At 38.3% G+C, this 20,987-nt stretch overlaps 1 protein-coding gene across 1 annotated transcript; it reads right to left on the minus strand.

Moving 5' to 3' along the window:
• Positions 1-20,076: 20,076 nt before the first annotated feature.
• Positions 20,077-20,716, minus strand: LOC130472035 (uncharacterized). Its single transcript, XM_056842444.1, has 2 exons — positions 20,607-20,716; positions 20,077-20,495 (listed from the first exon to the last, which is right to left on the minus strand). The coding sequence occupies exons 1-2, from the start codon at positions 20,674-20,676 to the stop codon at positions 20,110-20,112; spliced, it is 456 nt and encodes a 151-aa protein (XP_056698422.1). The 5' UTR covers positions 20,677-20,716; the 3' UTR covers positions 20,077-20,109.
• Positions 20,717-20,987: the final 271 nt, after the last annotated feature.

The following is a 20,987-nucleotide window of genomic DNA, read 5'->3' on the forward strand; positions in this document are numbered from 1 at the left end:
AAATAAGCATTGTTTTCGCCCAAGTATAGTTACATCAATTAGAACTGAGTACTAAAAGTCAAATACTACTTACATTATCTCAACGTAAAAAACTTAATTATCTTGTAAAGGATTAAAGGAGAAAGCTAATTATACAAATAAAGGGTTAAAAAAATTGAGACAATATATGTATAAATTATTATAAATGAGAAAATTAGTTGCTAAAAAATAAATTTAAATAAAAAAATACAGTACAAGCTAACAAACACAAAAATAAAAATATTGACAAAGTTAACAAAAGAAAAGAACATAGTTGAACAAATAAACAAAATAAGACAATGAGGGGAGTCGAACACTATACTTGTGGTAGCTATCAAAGTTTTAGCACCTACTCTCTACCAATTATGATCTAAGGAATTTAATGCGGTGTTTATTACTAGTACTATTTTCTTGAACTTGCTTTTAGTTTGCGCCCCTTTCTGCCTTGGGCCCTAGGCGGTCACACCCCTTGCCTACCCCCTAGGGTCGGGCCTGAACGGAGGGAGTAATTAATGTTTAATATGTATGGTAAAACAAAGGAAGTACTAACTTCAACCTCTAAAAATGAAGTTTATACTCCATTTGTATATTTTAATATGACTCATAATTTGTCTGACACAAAGTATTTGGAAAGTGAGTTGATTTTACCAAAATAAGAGGATAATGGGTAATAAACAATTGTAAGAAAAGAAAATGAGGCTATTAAATTACTTAAAGAAAATGGTATGAGAGATGAGAGTGGTGACCATAAAAGGAGGGATATTATTTAATGTAAAAGCATTCTAAAAATAAAATTGTAACTCATACCGCTTCACATACAAAAGGGGTATTATTTTTGGAGAAAAAACACATTACATAAGAATTGGGAAAAGAGCGAAGAAATAAAGACAAAAGCAGGTTCTAGAGTATGGTAATTTTCCTGGGCTCTCTCCTTAGCAAAATCTCTTTCATCTTTTGCCTGAAAATGTTTAGAATTGTACTCTCCACCCATAAAAATGATTAGTTTAAATTATGATTTTTAAGTAAGTAGGGTAATATACCCGTGATTTTACAATACAAGAATAAAATGGTAGCTACCACAATATACTAAATCTGAAACATTAAATTGGATTTGACTAATCCTAACCATTGATTGTGTTTACCTTTGATTTACTATGTGATTAGGTCCCGTGCAATACACGGATGCGACTAAATCATTTTTTTCTCTTTTATGACTAATTTATTTAAAATAATTTTTAATGAAACAAAATCATATCTAATTTTATCATGGGTTGTTCGAAAATTAGAGAAAATTATTATTTTATTCGAATTATAAAGTAATTAGTGCAATCTTAGGTGTTTAGGATTTTGAAAAAAAATATTTAAATTGGGAAAAAAAAACTTATCATACCTTTATTAGGTAACTGTTTCTTTTAAAATTGATGATATCCATAACTGTAACAATACCTATTTTTGGAAAAAAAATAAGAAAAAAAAATCAGGTCAGATACTTCATAAGTCTTTAATTAAAATTTTATTTTAAAAAAATCGAATGACACACCAGGAGATGACATGTGTCATTTCTGGTGTGTCTTTTAGTTTATAGTATTGATAGATTCATTGATAAACCATTTTATAATTTAATTATACTAAGTTTTTCAATAGAAACAAATGCATTAAAAATACCCCATATTCATCTTTAATAAAAATTGAACAAAATTTCTGGAACTCTTCAATTTCATTCTTCACGTTCTAACGAGAATCAAATTGGTTAAAAATCGATGTTCCTGATTTCAGATCTTCAAATTTAAGATTTGTTGAACAAAATTTATGAAATTCTTTGGTCCTATTCTTGAAGTTCTTATTGCCATAACCAAATTGGAAAATTTGATGTTTTCGCTAATAAATGAGTAGTAGGCAATTTTTTTGGCTCAATGAGTGGTAGAAGTTAAAAACGAATTTCACTAATATAGATTTTGGAAAATATAACAAAAGTTGTTGTAGAAGTATTGATGATTATGTATGTATTCTCAAAGATTATTTTTCTTCAATTTATTAATTTATGTTCTTCAATTTATTAATTTATGCTGGAGAATTTGTAATTAATTACATGATGATATTGATACTATCAAAAATAAAATGATGATATTGATAAATGTCATAGTGTTGATGCCATGGATTTCATTTTGGAGGCTCATCAATGGAGTGCAACTTTTTTAGGTATAGCAGCAACTATTTTTGATAATAGATTAAAGTACTTTTAAATACAATGATAAAATATACTCCATCCGTATTTTAAAAAGAGATACACTTAGACCGACACATAGTTTAGGAGAGTGAGTTGAATTCATTAAAATAAGATGAAAGTGGGGTAGCGGGTGAATTACTTATTATAGTAAAAGGAAGATGTGAGTAAGTGTAAAGACCACAAAAAAGAGAGAAATATTAATATAATTGAAAGTGGGGACCAAAACATGTAAAAAAATGAAGTGTATCTCATGTTAAAATACAGAGGGAGTACCTAAACCTTATAACAAAAATTAACTTCAAATTGGGACAAAAGGTAATAGAAGTTTTATTATTACCAAAAAATTGTAAAAAGATACTCCATCCGTCCCTTAATACTCGCACCGCTTTTTTTTTCGGGACGTCCCTTAATACTTGCACCGTTCTATAAATGAAAATTTTTACCAATATTACATTATTTCTCACACTTACCTACTAACCCACCTACACCCCTACTCCCTACAAAAAAATCATTTAAAAATTAACACCCCCACTCACCACTCCCCATCCCTTACACATTTCTCACTAACTATATTAAAAAAAATACCCCACTATCAACTAACACCCATTAAATTAATAAGTCAATTAAAGTATCTTAAACTTAAAAAAGTTTCTTCCTGCCCAAGTTTGCTCTCGGCGTAGGATAAGACCCTCTTCCTTATCATGCGCCGGCGCCATGGCTGGAAAATCAAGAGCTCGGAAGAACTGCGAGAAACCCTCGGGACCTGTTTCGGATTCACAAGCGAAGAAGACGAAATCAATGGATGAAGTTCTTGCCGTTGTGGCTTTGGAGATTGAATCGGAGGATGATGTGGAAATCAATCGATGGAGGATGCGAATACTTTGGTGGATGAGAATGTGGTGTTATCACCTCGAACTCCCCTCAATGAACTGAAATCACGATCGGAATCTCATCGTACTTTCTCGTCGTGGCTATCAGTGATGAATTTTGGAAAACAGAGTCTGGTATCCCCCATTCCTATTTTCCAACCTAAATGCGATGATATATTGGATGAAAATGAAAATATTGTGTGTATTGAACTGGATGATATTCAGGATGAAGTAGATTACTGGAATTCTGCTGTAATTTGTGCTGTTTTGGGTGCAAATCCCCCATTATCTGTGTTTGAGGGTTTTTGTAGGAGAATCTGGAAAGATTTAGGGGTTGACAAAATTGTTTCTATTTAACATGGTGTTTTTCTGGTTAGGTTCCTCACTATGGAAAATAGAGATAAAATCCTAGCTGCTAACAGACCTACTTTTGATAAAAAGCCTGTAATCTGTAAACCATGGCACAAAGACATTGTTGACTTCAAAGATGAAGTCAAGTTGGTACCTAGCTGGGTGCATTTGAAACATCTTGACTTAAAATTTTGGGGGAACAGGAGTTTGGGTAAGATAGTGAGCTCTATTGGGGAGTTTATTCAAGCAGACCAAGCAACCATCAATAGGGATAAATTGCAATTTGTTAGGGTCCAGATTGAAGTTGCTTTATCTCCAGATCTACCTGATTGTGTCAAGTTTCAGGATGAACATGGTATATTGAGAACAATTAGTGTGGGGTATGAATGGAAACCAATTGTTTGTGAGCACTGCAAACTTCTGGGTCATCTTGATGTGAATTGCAGGAAGAAGAAAGGGAAGAAGATTTGGGTGGCTAAGCCAATCCAAAATAAAGAACAACCTGTTGTGAGGAACATGAATGTTCAAGGTTCTAGAGATGGGGAGGAGGGTTTCATAGAAGCTAGTAACACTGCTCATGTTAGGCAAGAGAGACTTGTACCAGTAGTGGTGGCAAACACTTTTCAGGTTCTGCAAGACACTGGATGCAACATTGGTGCTGCACTATAAGTGAAACAAATATATTAGATGGTGGGGGTGGAATTCCTCCTGACCCTAATGGATAGATTGTTGTTTTGGAATGTCAGGGGGGTGAATAGGGGCACTAAACAAAAAGATGTAAAAGCCTTTTTGAACTCTAATAACTGCAGCCTAGTTTGTCTCCTTGAAACAAAGGTCAAAGCCAAGAATTTGGGGGCTTTGTATCTTAATCTGTTTGTTGGTTGGTCCTTCACTTCTAACAGCATGTGTCACCCTGGTGGTAGGATTGTTCTTGCTTGGAATCCCAATGAATTCCAAGTGAATCCTTATTTTTGTTCTAGTCAGTTAGTTCATTGTGCTATCAGTCTTAAAATGGGAGCAATTTTGATTGCTCTTTCATCTATGCCCACAATTCTCATCAAGATAGAGTTCGTCTTTGGAAGGACTTATGCACTATTGCTGGTACTATCACAGGTGCTTGGATCATGATGGGAGATTTTAACTGTGTTCTTAACACAGATGAAAGGGTGGGTAGTGCAGTTAGATTGCATGAAATTCAGGATTTTCAGAACTGTGTAAATACTTGTGGTCTGGAGGATGCAAAGCTGAATGGAAACTTTTTCACTTGGAATAACAAACAACAAGGTAGTAGGAGAGTCTTCTCCAAATTGGATAGAGTGATGATTAATCATGCTTGGAGCACTCATTTTCCAAACTGAGGTTTGTTTTAAAAATGAGGGTTATTTTGATCATTGCCCTGGCATTATTTCTGTGTATCCTCATCTGGCAGCAGGCAAAATACCTTTCAAGTTCTTTCCCATGTGGCAAGAAGCTCCACAATACAAAGACATGGTGCAGCATGCTTGGTGTGAGGGGGTCGAAAAAGCGCGAGGCTAATGCGTGACCTTGTCCCTCGTGGGTGTGACGATTCTTTTTATTCAATCAAGTGTAATTGGATTTCCTGTGAGTATACACCCAATTGACTAGTAATATAGGAGTCGCCATTCAGTTTTTAACGACAATGAGAAAAACTGACGAAACCCGGTTATCGTGACATAAAGGGAGTGCAATTATGTTTGACCACGACGGCAGTAGGTTCCCTTGTGATCCCTGGTGTGGGGATCTCTCAATATACACCCGCAAGGTAGAGATTGAGGGTTCGGGGGACTGTAACTACCGAGAGGAGTAATTCGCTCGTCGATAACTCCAGAGGCAAGATATCCTTACTAGCTCAGCATAAATAATTGAAGGGACATGCGTTAACTATTAAACTAATCTGAGTTGATTTTAGCAATATGCAACATATAATACTAATTCGATCGTGATTATCTGATTTAAATAGCATTAAGGGACCTAGCATAATAATCCGATTTCCCAAAAATATTATATTTGTTAGGCGTGATAGAACAATAAGATTAGGTTAGTTTAACAGTTCATAAAAAGGGCGAGGAAAGCAGTTAAATCATCGAAAAGGGACACATTACGACGCACCCTTGAGAGGTGCGTCACGGTTCTCAGAAAACTAACCACTTTGACTTTGCTATTTCTCCTTTTTATTTAACGAATCTCAATTATGGGACAGGATACGTTCTGTTCGATTTATGGATCGATTGCGACAGAACGCGTGAACAATTTCACAGCGAGAGGCTTAGGCTAAGGGGTTTAGAGTCAATACTCTGAATATAATTGTGTTGTTGTGTGTCCTTTCACGTCGAAACTAGGGGCCTATTTATAGGGAAGAGTTCGTGGAAAGATAGAATTGCAGAGTTCTAATCCGCAAAGAGTTAGGAAAAAACACGTACCCAGGTACTTTCAGCGCCCAGGCCTGGGCCCCGAAGATTTCGGCGCCCAGAGCCAGGCGTTGAAAATAGGATCTGGGCAGTTTTGTTTAGTCAGATTCGGATTCCTAAAATCCGTAGAGTTTGAGATTAATTCGAGTCTTTCAGCGCGTATCAATTTCATGACGGAATGCGTCTGGGCCCGTTACGAACTCTAGGTTCGTTAGGATTTTAATTAATACGTAACTCTTATTTTCGAATCCTATTAGGAATAGGATTCTCGCAGTTTTCTATCTCATTTAGGATTTATGTTGGAGTGCAACACCTAATTCTGACAGGTTTCTATCTTTTATGATTTGCCACTTTTAGACGCTACCTTTTACGGCAGTTATTATTTTTAGCAGGTTTCCATAAATAGCAGGTTTCGGGTGAAATGAAATGGGGAATCGAGATTCGTTTATTTTATAGGAGATGCGTTGTCAAGTGGAGTTTTTATGCTTTCATCATCGAACCTTTCCCTTGCGGGAACGGGGACAAAAGTAGGTGTCTACACTTGGAATTTGACATTTTCTGGTACCCCTATGTATCAGGTGGTTCTGAAATTGAAACATGTAAAAATTGCACTGAAAAAACTAAACAAGGAGGGGTTTGGTGACATTGAGGCTATGGAGACTAAAACTGCTCATGCACTGCAGGTTCTGCAAGATGAACTGCATCAAAATCCTGCTGATATAGAGGTGGCTAATAAAGAAAAACAAGCTCAACAGGAGTACTTGGTGGCACATAAAGCATTGTTGAGCTTCCTTGCTCACAAGGCTAAATCTGTGTGGTTGAAAGAAGGTGATGATAATACTGCAGTGTTTCATAGGTCTATAAGACAAAGACAAATCCAGAACACAATTCTCTCTATTAAAGATATGCATGGAAACTGGACTACTGACCCTGGTCAAGTTCCTGGTGTGTTTTTAGAATACTATGAATGGTTATTGGGTACAAAAGGGGATGCTAGAACCCCAGTTACGCAGGCAGTTGTGAACAAAAGCCCCTTGGTGTCTGCTGATATGGCTAGTGTGCTTAGTCACAGTTTGTCTAAGGAAGAGATTAAGGTGGCAATGTGGGATATTGATGGAGGGAAGGCTCCTGGCCCTGATGGGTTTGGGAGTTCTTTCTTTAAGGGTATGTGGGGAGAAATTGGAGAAGATTTATGTAAAGCTGTCCTGGATTTTCTGAACACTGGGAAATTATTGAAGGAGATTAATACTACAAGTATCACTCTTATTCCTAAAGGGAAATGTCCTGAGAGTGTTCAAGAGTACAGACCCATCTCATGTCGCAATGTTCTGTACAAATGTATATCTAAAGTGCTTTGCAATAGGTTGAGAAGTGTATTGCCATAGGTGATTTCTCAGAATCAAGGTGCCTTTGTTCATAGCAGGTTTATTGCCCACAACATCATGGTTTGTCAAGACCTTGTGAAGGGGTATGAAAGGAAGATAAATGTTGTAGGGTGTTTGATTAAGCTGGATCTACAGAAAGCCTATGATTCTGTAGAATGGGATTTCATTGAAGAAATGATGGTTGCCCTAAAATTTCCAGTGCATTTCACTCATCTAGTCATGCAATGTGTGAGGTCTCCTATATTCTCTTTGTCCATTAATGGCTCTCTCTATGGTTTCTTTGAAGGGAAAAGGGGGCTTAGACAGGGTAATCCTCTGTCACCTTTGCTCTTTGTGTTGTGCATTGAATATCTTTCCAAAATTTTGGTGATGGTAGGTGAGAAGAAGGAGTTCAAGTTCCATCCAAGGTGTGCAGATCCTAAACTGAATCATCTGTGTTTTGCAGATGATATCATCTTGTGTTGCAAGGGGTGAGTTTAAATTTGTTCATTTGTTGATGCAAGGATTCCAGCTTTTCTCTCTTTCCACTAATTTAAAAGTTATCCCCTCTAAAACTTCTGTGTATGGTTCTGGTATGACTGCAAGCACAATGCAAAGAATTCTTGACATGACTGGGTTTGCTAGAGGTTCCTTTCCTTTCAGATACCTAGGCATTCCAATCTGTTCTAAGAAGATAAGTGTAGCTGATTGTGAGAAAATTGTGGAGAAGATGTGTGCTAAAATCAAAATCTGGAGCTCTAAAAATCTGTCTTTTGCTGGAAGATTAACATTGGTTCATTCTGTACTGATGACTATCCAAATATATTGGGCTCAAATTATGACTCTTCCAAAGAGTGTCTTCAAAACTGTCAATAGCATTTGTAGATGCTTTCTCTGGAATGGTGTTGCAGAATATGGTGGCCCTGGTAAAGTGGCTTGGAAACAGTTGTGTAGACCAAAAAATGAAGGTGGCTTGGGGCTTGTTAATTTAAATTTATGGAATCTAGCTGCTATGGGAAAACATGTTTGGATGGTAGCCACAAAAAGGAGAATGTCTGGGTTAGATAGGTCTACTCAGTTTGTCTTAAAGGGGAAACTGGTGGGATTACTCCCCTAAAAATACTAACAGTTGGTATTGGAAGTCCATTTGTCATGTTAAGGACCTGATGAAGGTACATCTGTCTGAGGCTCATGTAAGGTTATGATACATATGACATTACATAGATCATGCGGAAACAACCATTAACCCAGGAAACATATTATTTACACATAATCATTTAGCATAGTTTAGATGCATACTCTTTGTTGCGTGCCTTCCCTAGCTGCGCCCGAACCGAACAAGAACAAGTCTTTTAGGACTCCAAGTGTCGTCCCTCCGTAGAAAGTCCACAGCACGTCCGGATCCGCCTTAAGATTGACCAACTAGAATCGCCCTTAAGGTACTCAGAAAATTCGGCACTTTTGGGGCAAGATGGGTGTTTGAATTTTCTCTCAAAAACTCACTTTTGAATACTTTGAAACTTGTGTATAAATTATGACCCCTAGGCCTTTATTTATAGAGTTATGGAAAAGGAATCGTAATCCTAGTAGGATGCGAATTAATTGGAATTAGAATTCTACATGAATTCTACTTAATCAATTTATCCAATAGGAATAGACATTTAATCATACACTGACTCTTGCAGATTCAGGAATCTCGCATGAGCTCAAACTCACACACACACGGCAGCCACAAGGGCTGCCCACGCATGCGAGCAGCAGCCCACGCAGCGCGGCCCACGCATGCGTGGCCTTGTGCGCGCTGGGCTGTGGCGTGCGTGCTTGCTGGGCGATGGCCTGGCTTCGTGCTCGGCCTTCGTCCGGCAGGCCTCGTCCGATGCTAATTCGTACGATACGCTTCCGATTAAAATTCCATTTCCGGAATCTATTTCCGATACGAACAATATTCAATATTTCCGATTCCGGAATTAATTTCCGTTTCGAACAAATATTTAATATTTCCGTTTCCGGAATTATTTTCCGATTCCGGTAATATTTCCGATTCTGACAATATTTCCGTTTCCGGCAATATTTCCGATTCTGGTAATATTTCCATTTCCAACAATATTTTCCGATACGTACCATGTTTCCGTTTCCGGCAACATCTACGACTTGGATAATATTCATATTTCCGATACGATCCATATTTCCGTTTCCGGCAATATCATCGTTTCCGGAGTATTCATTTCTTGCCTGTGACGATCTTAGCTCCCACTGAAACCAAGATCCGTCGGTTCCGAATATTCATAGATGGAGTATTTAATGCCATTAAATACTTGATCCGTTTACGTACTATTTGTGTGACCCTACGGGTTCAGTCAAGAGTAAGCTGTGGATTAATATCATTAATTCCACTTGAACTGAAGCGGCCTCTAGCTAGGCATTCAGCTCACTTGATCTCACTGAATTATTAACTTGTTAATTAATACTGAACCGCATTTATTAGACTTAACATAGAATGCATACTTGGACCAAGGGCATTATTTCCTTCAGTCTCCCACTTGTCCTTAGGGACAAGTGTGCATTTCCTAATTCCTTTGTCGCTCGATGCTTGCTCTTGAACATAAGGTAAGAGTTGTCATCCTTATTATGTCCAGAGGTGTTCCTCGGTTTCAGAGTTCAACTGATCAAATAAACAGATAATCATAGCCTATGATTCATCCGAGCACGGCCATGCATTTCACAGTTTCTAGCTCTCCGAGTGGCCTTGTACAACTTTTAAGCATTTCATCCCGATTTATGGGAGGACAATCCCAATCTTGCGATCTTGAGATTAGACTTCGTTTGATAGGTGATTACCTGAGCGTTGCCTTTATAGCCTCCTTTTACGGTGCGACGGTTGGTCAACGTCAAAGCAACCAGTTCTCAAACAAGTAATCTCAAATCACTCAGGTATTGAGGATTTAGTGTCTAATAATTTAATGAAATTTACTTATGACAGACTTTCATCTCTTACAGTAAAGTTTCATAGGTATTGTCCGATACTAGTCTTCCCAAAGTAAGTATCTATGCAAATGATTATGACATTGCCATGTCCACATAGTTCAAGAAACAGAACTACTAGTCATCTTGCATTCTAATCGTCTAACGTTTTCTATGCGTCCAATTTTATAGAAAACTCCGACTAGGGACCATTTTCAACCTTTGACATTCAAGTTCACTTGATAGACATTTCTTAGTCACAGGACTGGTCCTGACAGTCTATCTTGAATATATCGTCAAGTTGAAGGGACTCATCATTTAATAAACCACAAATTAAATGGAAAAATGAATTCCTTTCATTTATTGTGAATGATTAACCAATAATGTTTTACAAAGATTTAAACTCTAAAACTTTAAAACATTAAACAGAGACATCAAAGCCATTCTCCAATATGCTTGATTCCCATAGCTGCAGTGTGCGAGTTGTGCTTCGCTTGCGGCAGAGGTTTAGTTAATGGATCTGATATGTTGTCATCAGTTCCAATTTTGCTTATCTCGACTTCTTTTCTTTCAACGAACTCTCGTAGAAGGTGAAATCTACGAAGTACATGCTTGACTCTCTGGTGGTGTCTAGGCTCTTTTGCCTGTGCAATAGCTCCGTTATTATCACAATACAGGGCTATTGGTCCTTTAATGGAGGGGACTACACCAAGTTCTCCTATGAACTTCCTTAGCCATATAGCTTCCTTTGCTGCTTCATGTGCAGCAATGTACTCCGCTTCAGTTGTAGAATCCGCAATGGTGCTTTGCTTAGCACTTTTCCAGCTTACTGCTCCTCCGTTGAGGCAGAAGACAAACCCAGACTGTGATCTGAAATCATCTTTGTCGGTTTGGAAACTTGCGTCCGTATAGCCTTTAACAATTAATTCATCATCTCCACCATAGACCAGGAAGTCATCTTTGTGCCTTTTCAGGTACTTCAGAATGTTCTTGGCAGCAGTCCAATGCGCCTCTCCTGGGTCTGACTGGTATCTGCTCGTAGCACTGAGTGCGTACGCAACATCCGGGCGTGTACATATCATAGCATACATTATTGAACCAATCAATGATGCATATGGAATCCCATTCATTCGTCTACGCTCATCAAGTGTTTTTGGGCACTGAGTCTTGCTTAGAGTCATTCCATGAGACATGGGTAGGTAGCCTCGCTTGGAGTCCGCCATCTTGAACCTATCAAGCACCTTATTGATATAAGTGCTTTGACTAAGTCCAATCATCTTTTTAGATCTATCTCTGTAAATCTTGATGCCCAATATGTACTGTGCTTCTCCTAGATCCTTCATCGAAAAACATTTCCCAAGCCAAATCTTGACAGAGTTCAACATAGGAATGTCATTTCCGATAAGCAATATGTCGTCGACATATAATACTAGGAAAGCAATTTTGCTCCCACTGACCTTCTTGTATACACAAGATTCGTCCGCGTTCTTGATGAAACCAAAGTCACTGACTGCTTCATCAAAACGTATATTCCAGCTCCTGGATGCCTGCTTCAATCCGTAGATTGACTTCTTTAGCTTGCATACCTTTTTAGCATTCTTTGGATCCTCAAAACCTTCAGGCTGTGTCATAAACACAGTTTCTGTTAAAACGCCGTTTAAGAAAGCAGTTTTGACATCCATCTGCCATATTTCGTAATCGTAATATGCAGCGATTGCTAACATTATTCGAATAGACTTTAGCATTGCAACTGGTGAAAAGGTTTCATCGTAATCCACACCGTGGACTTGCCTGTAACCTTTCGCAACCAATCTAGCTTTGAAAACTTCAAGTTTCCCATCCTTGTCCTTTTTCAGTTTGAAAACCCATTTGCTTCCAATGGCTTGGTAGCCATCTGGCAAATCGACCAAATCCCATACTTGGTTTTCAGACATGGAGTCTAATTCAGATTGCATGGCTTCTTGCCATTGCTTGGAGCTAGGGCTCGTCATAGCTTGCTTGTAAGTCGCAGGTTCATCACTTTCAAGTAATAGAACGTCATAGCTCTCGTTTGTCAAAATACCTAAGTACCTTTCCGGTTGAGATCTATATCTTTGCGATCTACGCGGGGTAACATTTCTAGATTGACCATGATTCTCACCAGATTCTTCTAAAGATCTCTGAGTTTCATCCTGAATGTCATCTTGAGCATTCTCTAGAGTTTGTTGTTCGACTCGAATTTCTTCGAGGTCTACTTTTCTCCCACTTGTCATTTTGGAAATGTGATCCTTCTCCAAAAAGACACCATCTCGAGCAACAAACACTTTGTTCTCAGATGTATTGTAGAAGTAATACCCCTTTGTTTCCTTTGGATAGCCCACAAGGATACATTTGTCAGATTTTGGATGAAGTTTGTCTGAAATTAATCGTTTGACGTATACTTCACATCCCCAAATCTTAAGAAAAGACACATTTGGAGGCTTTCCAAACCATAATTCGTATGGAGTCTTTTCGACAGCTTTAGACGGAGCTCTGTTTATAGTGAGTGCAGCTGTATTTAGTGCATGTCCCCAAAATTCTAATGGAAGTTCGGCCTGACCCATCATTGACCTGACCATGTCTAGCAAGGTTCTGTTCCTCCGTTCTGACACACCGTTCCATTGTGGTGTTCCAGGAGGAGTCAATTCTGATAGAATTCCACATTCTTTCAGATGGTCATCAAATTCATAGCTCAGATATTCACCGCCTCTATCAGACCGCAGTGCCTTAATCTTCTTGCCTAATTGATTCTCTACTTCACTCTGAAATTCCTTGAATTTGTCAAAGGATTCAGACTTATGCTTCATTAGGTAGACATAACCATACCTACTGAAGTCATCAGTGAAAGTGATAAAGTAGCTGAAACCACCTCTAGCATTTGTACTCATTGGTCCACATACATCTGTATGGATTAAACCCAATAGTTCATTTGCTCTTTCTCCAACTTTAGAGAAAGGTTGCTTTGTCATTTTGCCAAGTAAACATGATTCGCATTTACCATAATCCTCTAAGTCAAATGATTCTAGAATTCCTTCCCTTTGAAGTCTTTCTAAGCGTTTCAAGTTTATATGGCCTAATCGACAATGCCACAGATAGGTGAGATCTGAATCATCCTTTTTGGCCTTTTTGGTATTTATGTTATATACTTGTTTGTCGTGATCTAATAAATAAAGTCCATTGACTAATCTAGCAGATCCATAAAACATCTCTTTAAAATAAAACGAACAACTATTGTCTTTTATTATAAAGGAAAATCCCTTAGCATCTAAGCAAGAAACTGAAATGATGTTTTTAGTAAGACTTGGAACATGGAAACATTCTTCCAGTTCCAAAACTAGCCCGGAGGGCAACGACAAATAGTATGTTCCTACAGCTAATGCAGCAATCCGTGCTCCATTTCCCACTCGTAGGTCGACTTCACCCTTGCTTAACTTTCTACTTCTTCTTAGTCCCTGTGGATTGGAACATAAGTGTGAGCCACAACCTGTATCTAATACCCAAGAAGTTGAATTAGCAAGTATACAGTCTATAACGAAAATACCTGAAGATGGAACGACTGTTCCGTTCTTCTGATCTTCCTTTAGCTTTGGACATTCTCTTTTGTAATGGCCTATTCCATCACAATAAAGACAGCTTGATGTGGACTTGTCCTGCTTTGATTTAGCATTGCCCTTGGACTTTCCACCTTTCTTGAATGGTCTCTTTCTAGCCTTGAGTAAATCTTTGGCTTCACAGTCCAGTACTATTTCAGCCTTTCTGACAAGGTGAATAAATTCTGCAACTGTTTCTTCTCTTGGTTCACTTAGGTATTGTTGCTTGAAGCGACCAAACCCACTGTGTAGTGAATTGAGCAAGACAGAGACTGCCATCCTTTCGCTTATTGGTGTTCCTAGTAGACTTAGGCGATCAAAATATGAACACATAAGATCCACATGGAACCTCAGTGGGACGCCTACCCTCTGTTTAGTGCGAAGGAGCTGAACATGTGTTTCTTGGACCTCCATCCTATAACACCTGTTGGGAGAACTAACCTTTAGCCCAGACATTGATTCAATCAACTCATGGACGTTCAGGTCCCTGTCCTCCGTACTTCCACGACAGATATCCCTCAGATTCTTGATGAGCGTAAAAGGTTCATAGGCTACAAACCTTCTAGCCCAATCATCAGGGATATTGTTCAGCATGAGACTCATAACCTTTTTGAGATCCGCATCCCAGGCGTAAAATCTCTCAGGGGTCATGTCTCTGGCATAGTAGCTTGGCATGGGATGTGATAGTACATACTCAAGTCCATTGAGTTTGACTATTTCAACTAGCTTAGCTTCCCATTCAAGAAAATTTGTCAGGTTCAGCTTGACCATAAGCTCAGAACCCATGATGATGTTTTGATTGTTGTTTGCCATATTAAAAACTACAATTGAAAAGAATAAACAAATAAATAACCATTCACAGTTTCTCTTAATAAACTTAAATTCTAGCATACATGCATAATTCAATGTTTATTAAGCATTTTATTCAAGTTATGTGTTCCGGCAGGTGTGAATAAAATGATTCCAAGATCCTAAAATCATTGAAGAACTAAGCACAGTTTGTCGACTTAATCCTAGAACATCTTAGGTAAGCAAAAGCCTTTTGCTAATAGTCTAGAAACTATTCTTGGTTGATAGGTACGTCTAAGAACTTATTAGGTAAACCTATCGAATTTGCCACGACATAAAAGGACTCCTTACTTATATCGTTGAGTTTCACCAAAACTAACATGTACTCACAATTATTTGTGTACCTTGCCCCTTTAGGACCAATAAGTAACACCTCGCTGAGCGAAAACTATTACTAGATTGATGTAAAGGATATCCAAGCAAGTGTATATTTTGGCATGGCACCTTTTAACTCAATTTTTAAGTTTGGAACTTAAGGCTCTTACTATGTTGGTTAGATTTTAAGTGAACTAAAATCCTTAATCATGCAACATAATCAAGCTTTTGATCTCATGCATTTTAAGACATATTTAAAGCAATAAATAACTTAAAACATGCATAAGATATTTGTGATCTAGTATGGCCCGACTTCATCTTGAAGCTTTGACTTCAAAGTCCGTCTTGAAAATCTCCGTGGGAGGCACCATTTTCTTCAAATAGGATAAGTTATAACTAATTACAACTATTTGATGGTACGCAGACCATATTTGAATTGAAAAACAACTTTGGTACTTTAGACCAATTACATTCAAATTAATGGTACGCAGACCATATTTTCTATCCTATTTGGGCCATACTAGTCACTTCATAACCTGCAAAACAGTACATATACAATATATACCATTCACCCATTCATTATCATGAATGGCCCACATAGCTGGTTAGTTAAACACATTATGCATCACGTAAACATTTGCAGCAATTAATCAAGGGCACCAATAATCTACCAATTATTCAGTCCTTATTAATTCTAATCGAGTTGTTTTAACCTTAAGGATTTGTAGACCTAATCAAGAGTTTATGACTAAAAAGTGCTCCCACTCAAACCAATAAATTCATATGCTTTACTAATTTTAAACATAAAATTGTATTTCTAGTCTAACCGGAAACATACAAATTTAATTAAAATTTAAAGCTCATATAAATTTATAATTGAATCCAAAAATTTAATTTAATTTCAGTCGCATTTAAATTAATTCATGATTTTAATTTTAGTAAAATAATTAGAATAAATTCCATTTATTATAATTATAATATTCAAAATTAAAATCCAAGAAATTAATTTAAATTATTAATTTTAAAATTAATTAAAATTACGTGAACTAAAATTTTCAAATTAAACATTCAAAACGATCTAATCGAAACGCAAACACCCTACGCGTTGCACGCCCATGGGCCGTACGCACACAGCCATTGCTGGCCATGCGCTCGTTGCATAGCTGCTGCTGTCCCATACGCAAGCCTCCGCACAGCGCCCACCGCACGCGAGCTATCGCTCGCAGCGCGCGCGCGTTACCGCGCTCGCTGGTGCGCGAGATCGCTCGCTGGTGCGCGCGAGCCATCGCTCGCTGGGGCGCTGCATCGCTCGCTGGCGCGCGAGATCGCGCGCTGGCGCGCGCGAGCCATCGCTCGCTGGGGCGCTGCATCGCTCGCTGGCGCGCGAGATCGCGCGCTGGCGCGCGAGATCGCGCGCTGGCGCGCGAGATCGCGCGCTGGCGCGCGAGATCGCTCGCTGGTGCGCGCGAGTGATGCTGGGCGCAGCGCTCGTGGCACGCGAGCTTGCGCTCGCTGCGCACGAGGCTGCGCGCTGTTGTGCGAGGCAGCGCGCGCTGTGGCGCAGCTCGCTTGCTGCCCACACGCGACTGCCTTGGCTCGCCCCTCGCCCATGCCCATACGTTCATTGCTCGTGGCACACGACACAAGGCAGGGCTGCTGCCTTGTGCTCGTGCACTACGGCCTTGCTCATTGCATTCGTGCCGCATGGGCGACGAGCTCCCTTGCTCGTCGTCGCATGCCCGCATTATACAACACCCCTTAAGGGTAACACGAAGCGTCCATTGCTTCGCGCGTGCAAGTTATTTGAACGAATCGCATAAAATTTAAAATTTATATTTAAAATTAATGACAAATTAATAAATAATATTAATTTCATAATTTTAGGGCGAAAAATCGAAAATTTATTATCCAATTGATTTCCGATTGATATGGATTCAAGTCTAGGTCATAAAAATTTAAAATTTATCGTAAATTTACAATTTTTATGGTGGTTTTTAATCATAGGTTTCTAATTAAATTACAATTAATTATGAAAATCAAATTAATTCTAAATTATTCTAATTTTCAACAAATTAATCATAATTACAAATTAGATTGCATAATTAACAAGACTAGGCATTCAAACTTGTTAAACATATGCAGTAGGTCAATCAAAAATTCAAGATTTATCAACAGGAATCGCAAATATTTAATTTAACATCTTAAATTTACGAAATTTTGCATCCGAAAAACTAAAACCTTCGAAAAGTCATAGTTAGGCTTCGAATTTGAGAATTCTGGGTTCCGCAGAAAAATATTATTTTTGTCAAAATTTTAGAATGCCTTTTACATGCGGAATTGACACAAAAATCACTCAATTCGGATGAGTAATGAAGAAACTGCCGAAAAACTGCGTACATATAATTAAATAAACGCAATTTGCAATTAATTAACAATTACGAAAATTAATCACCCCTTTTAATTCTTGCAAATTTGTAATATTTAACCATGTTCATGCAATTTAGATTATGAAAATAATAAGGGGCTCGTGATACCACTGTAAGGTTATGATACATATGACATTACATAGATCATGCGGAAACAACCATTAACCCAGGAAACATATTATTTACACATAATCATTTAGCATAGTTTAGATGCATACTCTTTGTTGCGTGCCTTCCCTAGCTGCGCCCGAACCGAACAAGAACAAGTCTTTTAGGACTCCAAGTGTCGTCCCTCCGTAGAAAGTCCACAGCACGTCCGGATCCGCCTTAAGATTGACCAACTAGAATCGCCCTTAAGGTACTCAGAAAATTCGGCACTTTTGGGGCAAGATGGGTGTTTGAATTTTCTCTCAAAAACTCACTTTTGAATACTTTGAAACTTGTGTATAAATTATGACCCCTAGGCCTTTATTTATAGAGTTATGGAAAAGGAATCGTAATCCTAGTAGGATGCGAATTAATTGGAATTAGAATTCTACATGAATTCTACTTAATCAATTTATCCAATAGGAATAGACATTTAATCATACACTGACTCTTGCAGATTCAGGAATCTCGCATGAGCTCAAACTCACACACACACGGCAGCCACAAGGGCTGCCCACGCATGCGAGCAGCAGCCCACGCAGCGCGGCCCACGCATGCGTGGCCTTGTGCGCGCTGGGCTGTGGCGTGCGTGCTTGCTGGGCGATGGCCTGGCTTCGTGCTCGGCCTTCGTCCGGCAGGCCTCGTCCGATGCTAATTCGTACGATACGCTTCCGATTAAAATTCCATTTCCGGAATCTATTTCCGATACGAACAATATTCAATATTTCCGATTCCGGAATTAATTTCCGTTTCGAACAAATATTTAATATTTCCGTTTCCGGAATTATTTTCCGATTCCGGTAATATTTCCGATTCTGACAATATTTCCGTTTCCGGCAATATTTCCGATTCTGGTAATATTTCCATTTCCAACAATATTTTCCGATACGTACCATGTTTCCGTTTCCGGCAACATCTACGACTTGGATAATATTCATATTTCCGATACGATCCATATTTCCGTTTCCGGCAATATCATCGTTTCCGGAGTATTCATTTCTTGCCTGTGACGATCTTAGCTCCCACTGAAACCAAGATCCGTCGGTTCCGAATATTCATAGATGGAGTATTTAATGCCATTAAATACTTGATCCGTTTACGTACTATTTGTGTGACCCTACGGGTTCAGTCAAGAGTAAGCTGTGGATTAATATCATTAATTCCACTTGAACTGAAGCGGCCTCTAGCTAGGCATTCAGCTCACTTGATCTCACTGAATTATTAACTTGTTAATTAATACTGAACCGCATTTATTAGACTTAACATAGAATGCATACTTGGACCAAGGGCATTATTTCCTTCAGCTCAGCTGTATTCTATCCCAAAATATTCAATCAAAAAAGCCTACTGCAAGTTGGCTCTTCCTGCTGCTGAAAGGGTATACTGGGCTAATGCTGTGTGGGGTCGTTTAGTTCAAGCTAAACACAAATTCATCTCTTGGTTAGCTGTCTTAGAAAGACTGAATACTAAAGACAGATTGAAACAATTTGGGGTGTCTGTTAATGATTTGTGCTTACTGTGTGGTTCGGATATTGAAAATCACAATCACCTTTTCTTTGGGTGTCATTACAGTTCAAGTTGTTGGAATCAGATTGCTGGTTTCTTACACATCAGCCCTATCACTAGAAGTTTACCTCAGTTGATCAGATGGATTCACAGGGGAGGAACATCTCTAAGTTCAGAAAAGGGGTGTATTACACCTTTGTCTGGTGCACAGTTTACCACATATGGAAAGAAAGGAACAATGCTTTGTGGAATAGTCCGATTAGTTGCATTGATAAATTGTGTAGTCTTGTAAAGCTTCATGCTAGCAATAGGATTCATTCTGTCTTACCTAGAGCACTCAGCTCAAGGGATAAGAATTGGTTTCTGACCCTTGTAGAAGGGTAGTTTTGTTTTGGCCTTGGGCCTGCTTTGGGCCTGTTTTGACAGTGTCAGTGGAGGTGTGCTCCACTTCATTCCTGATTTGTAATTGTTGTGCATAATATATATAATACTTGCTTATCAAAAAAAAAAGTATCTTAAACTCCGCACCAATCAAACCGGTGCGAGTATTGAGGGACGGAAAGAGTAAAGTATAACCAAATCTAATGAACATAAAAAAAAAATAAAAAAAAATTAACTCAAATGAAGTATAAGCATTTGAATACCGCTTGCGTCAGGTCAACTAGTATATAAAAAAAAGTAAATTAAACTCTGATAGTATAAGATGAGTTTCATTTCCATCTCCCCCATGGCCTGTGGCACTACCACATACGACAAGATCGACCAATTAACAAAATTGGAGAGAAACATTTATATCATAGCAAGTTAATTAGCAACAATGTCAAAATCGTGACGTAAACATACATGTAGGTGAAGTGAATACAACCACGAAAGAAAAATGGTAACAAGAGGAAACAATTGTTGTAACAAGAATGGTGAAGCTATTAAACAACAAATATATATATATATATATATATATATATATATATATATATATATATATATATATATATATGTATATGTTAGTATTGCTTTGCGCCTCACAGTTATTAGTTATTAGTTATATGGGCTCGCAGACTCCTCCACCAGGAGGAAGATTTTGAAGAACCACGCAATGCAATCCCTTACAACAACTTACAGGACCATAAAACTGACAAAATTGATGAGTTTTCCGACACTTATCTGCTGGTGGTGTGGTCCCCTGTATAGGTTGTTGATGACCTACAGATGTGCATACACCAGCACTACCAGGAAGGTTTGGATCCCCACCAATGCAACTTAATCCTTCGCAACAATCATAAGCGTCGTTATTACCTATACATATTTCACTTACATTTCTACACATTATTGCCTTAGCCGGAGGTGGAGGTGGAGGTGGAGGTGGAGGTGGAGGTGGATGATGATTGTAGGATGATCCATAGTAATTTCTATTTGCCAAGGCTGGAACTGAAATTAACCAACACTTAGACCAGTTATTCAACTAATGTAAGCCAAAAAACCATGTAAAAAACTTGTACTTGTGACAAAATTAAGGTGGAATATATGTAAAATTTAAACCTGATGCATTTAGTAGAAAGACCGCGATCAGAAGCTTTATGACAAACAAGTTGCTGGAAAATTTTCCCATTTAAATTTACTAAGTATTAAACGTACGTACTAAGTGATCTTTGATGCTAGTTTGGTCAATAGCATTTCAATATTTATAATACTGGCCAAGGCGCCCGCACACGCGCACACACAACATCGAAGAAACATGTGAGTTGTATACAGCTCTTTGAATTGTAATTAACATAATTTTAATTTCCTTTGAAAAAGCTAGACTATGTTTTCATGGATCATTGAGGTGGCACAGCTTGCATTTGCTACTTCTGCGACTCCCTAGCTAGCTAGTTCTGTTGTTTATTGCTAAACTTGTTACCACGTCTTTTTGTTTTGGAT

The sequence above is a fragment of the Spinacia oleracea genome, chromosome 4, assembly GCF_020520425.1.
Source record: "Spinacia oleracea cultivar Varoflay chromosome 4, BTI_SOV_V1, whole genome shotgun sequence".
Classification (NCBI taxonomy): Eukaryota; Viridiplantae; Streptophyta; class Magnoliopsida; order Caryophyllales; family Amaranthaceae; genus Spinacia; species Spinacia oleracea.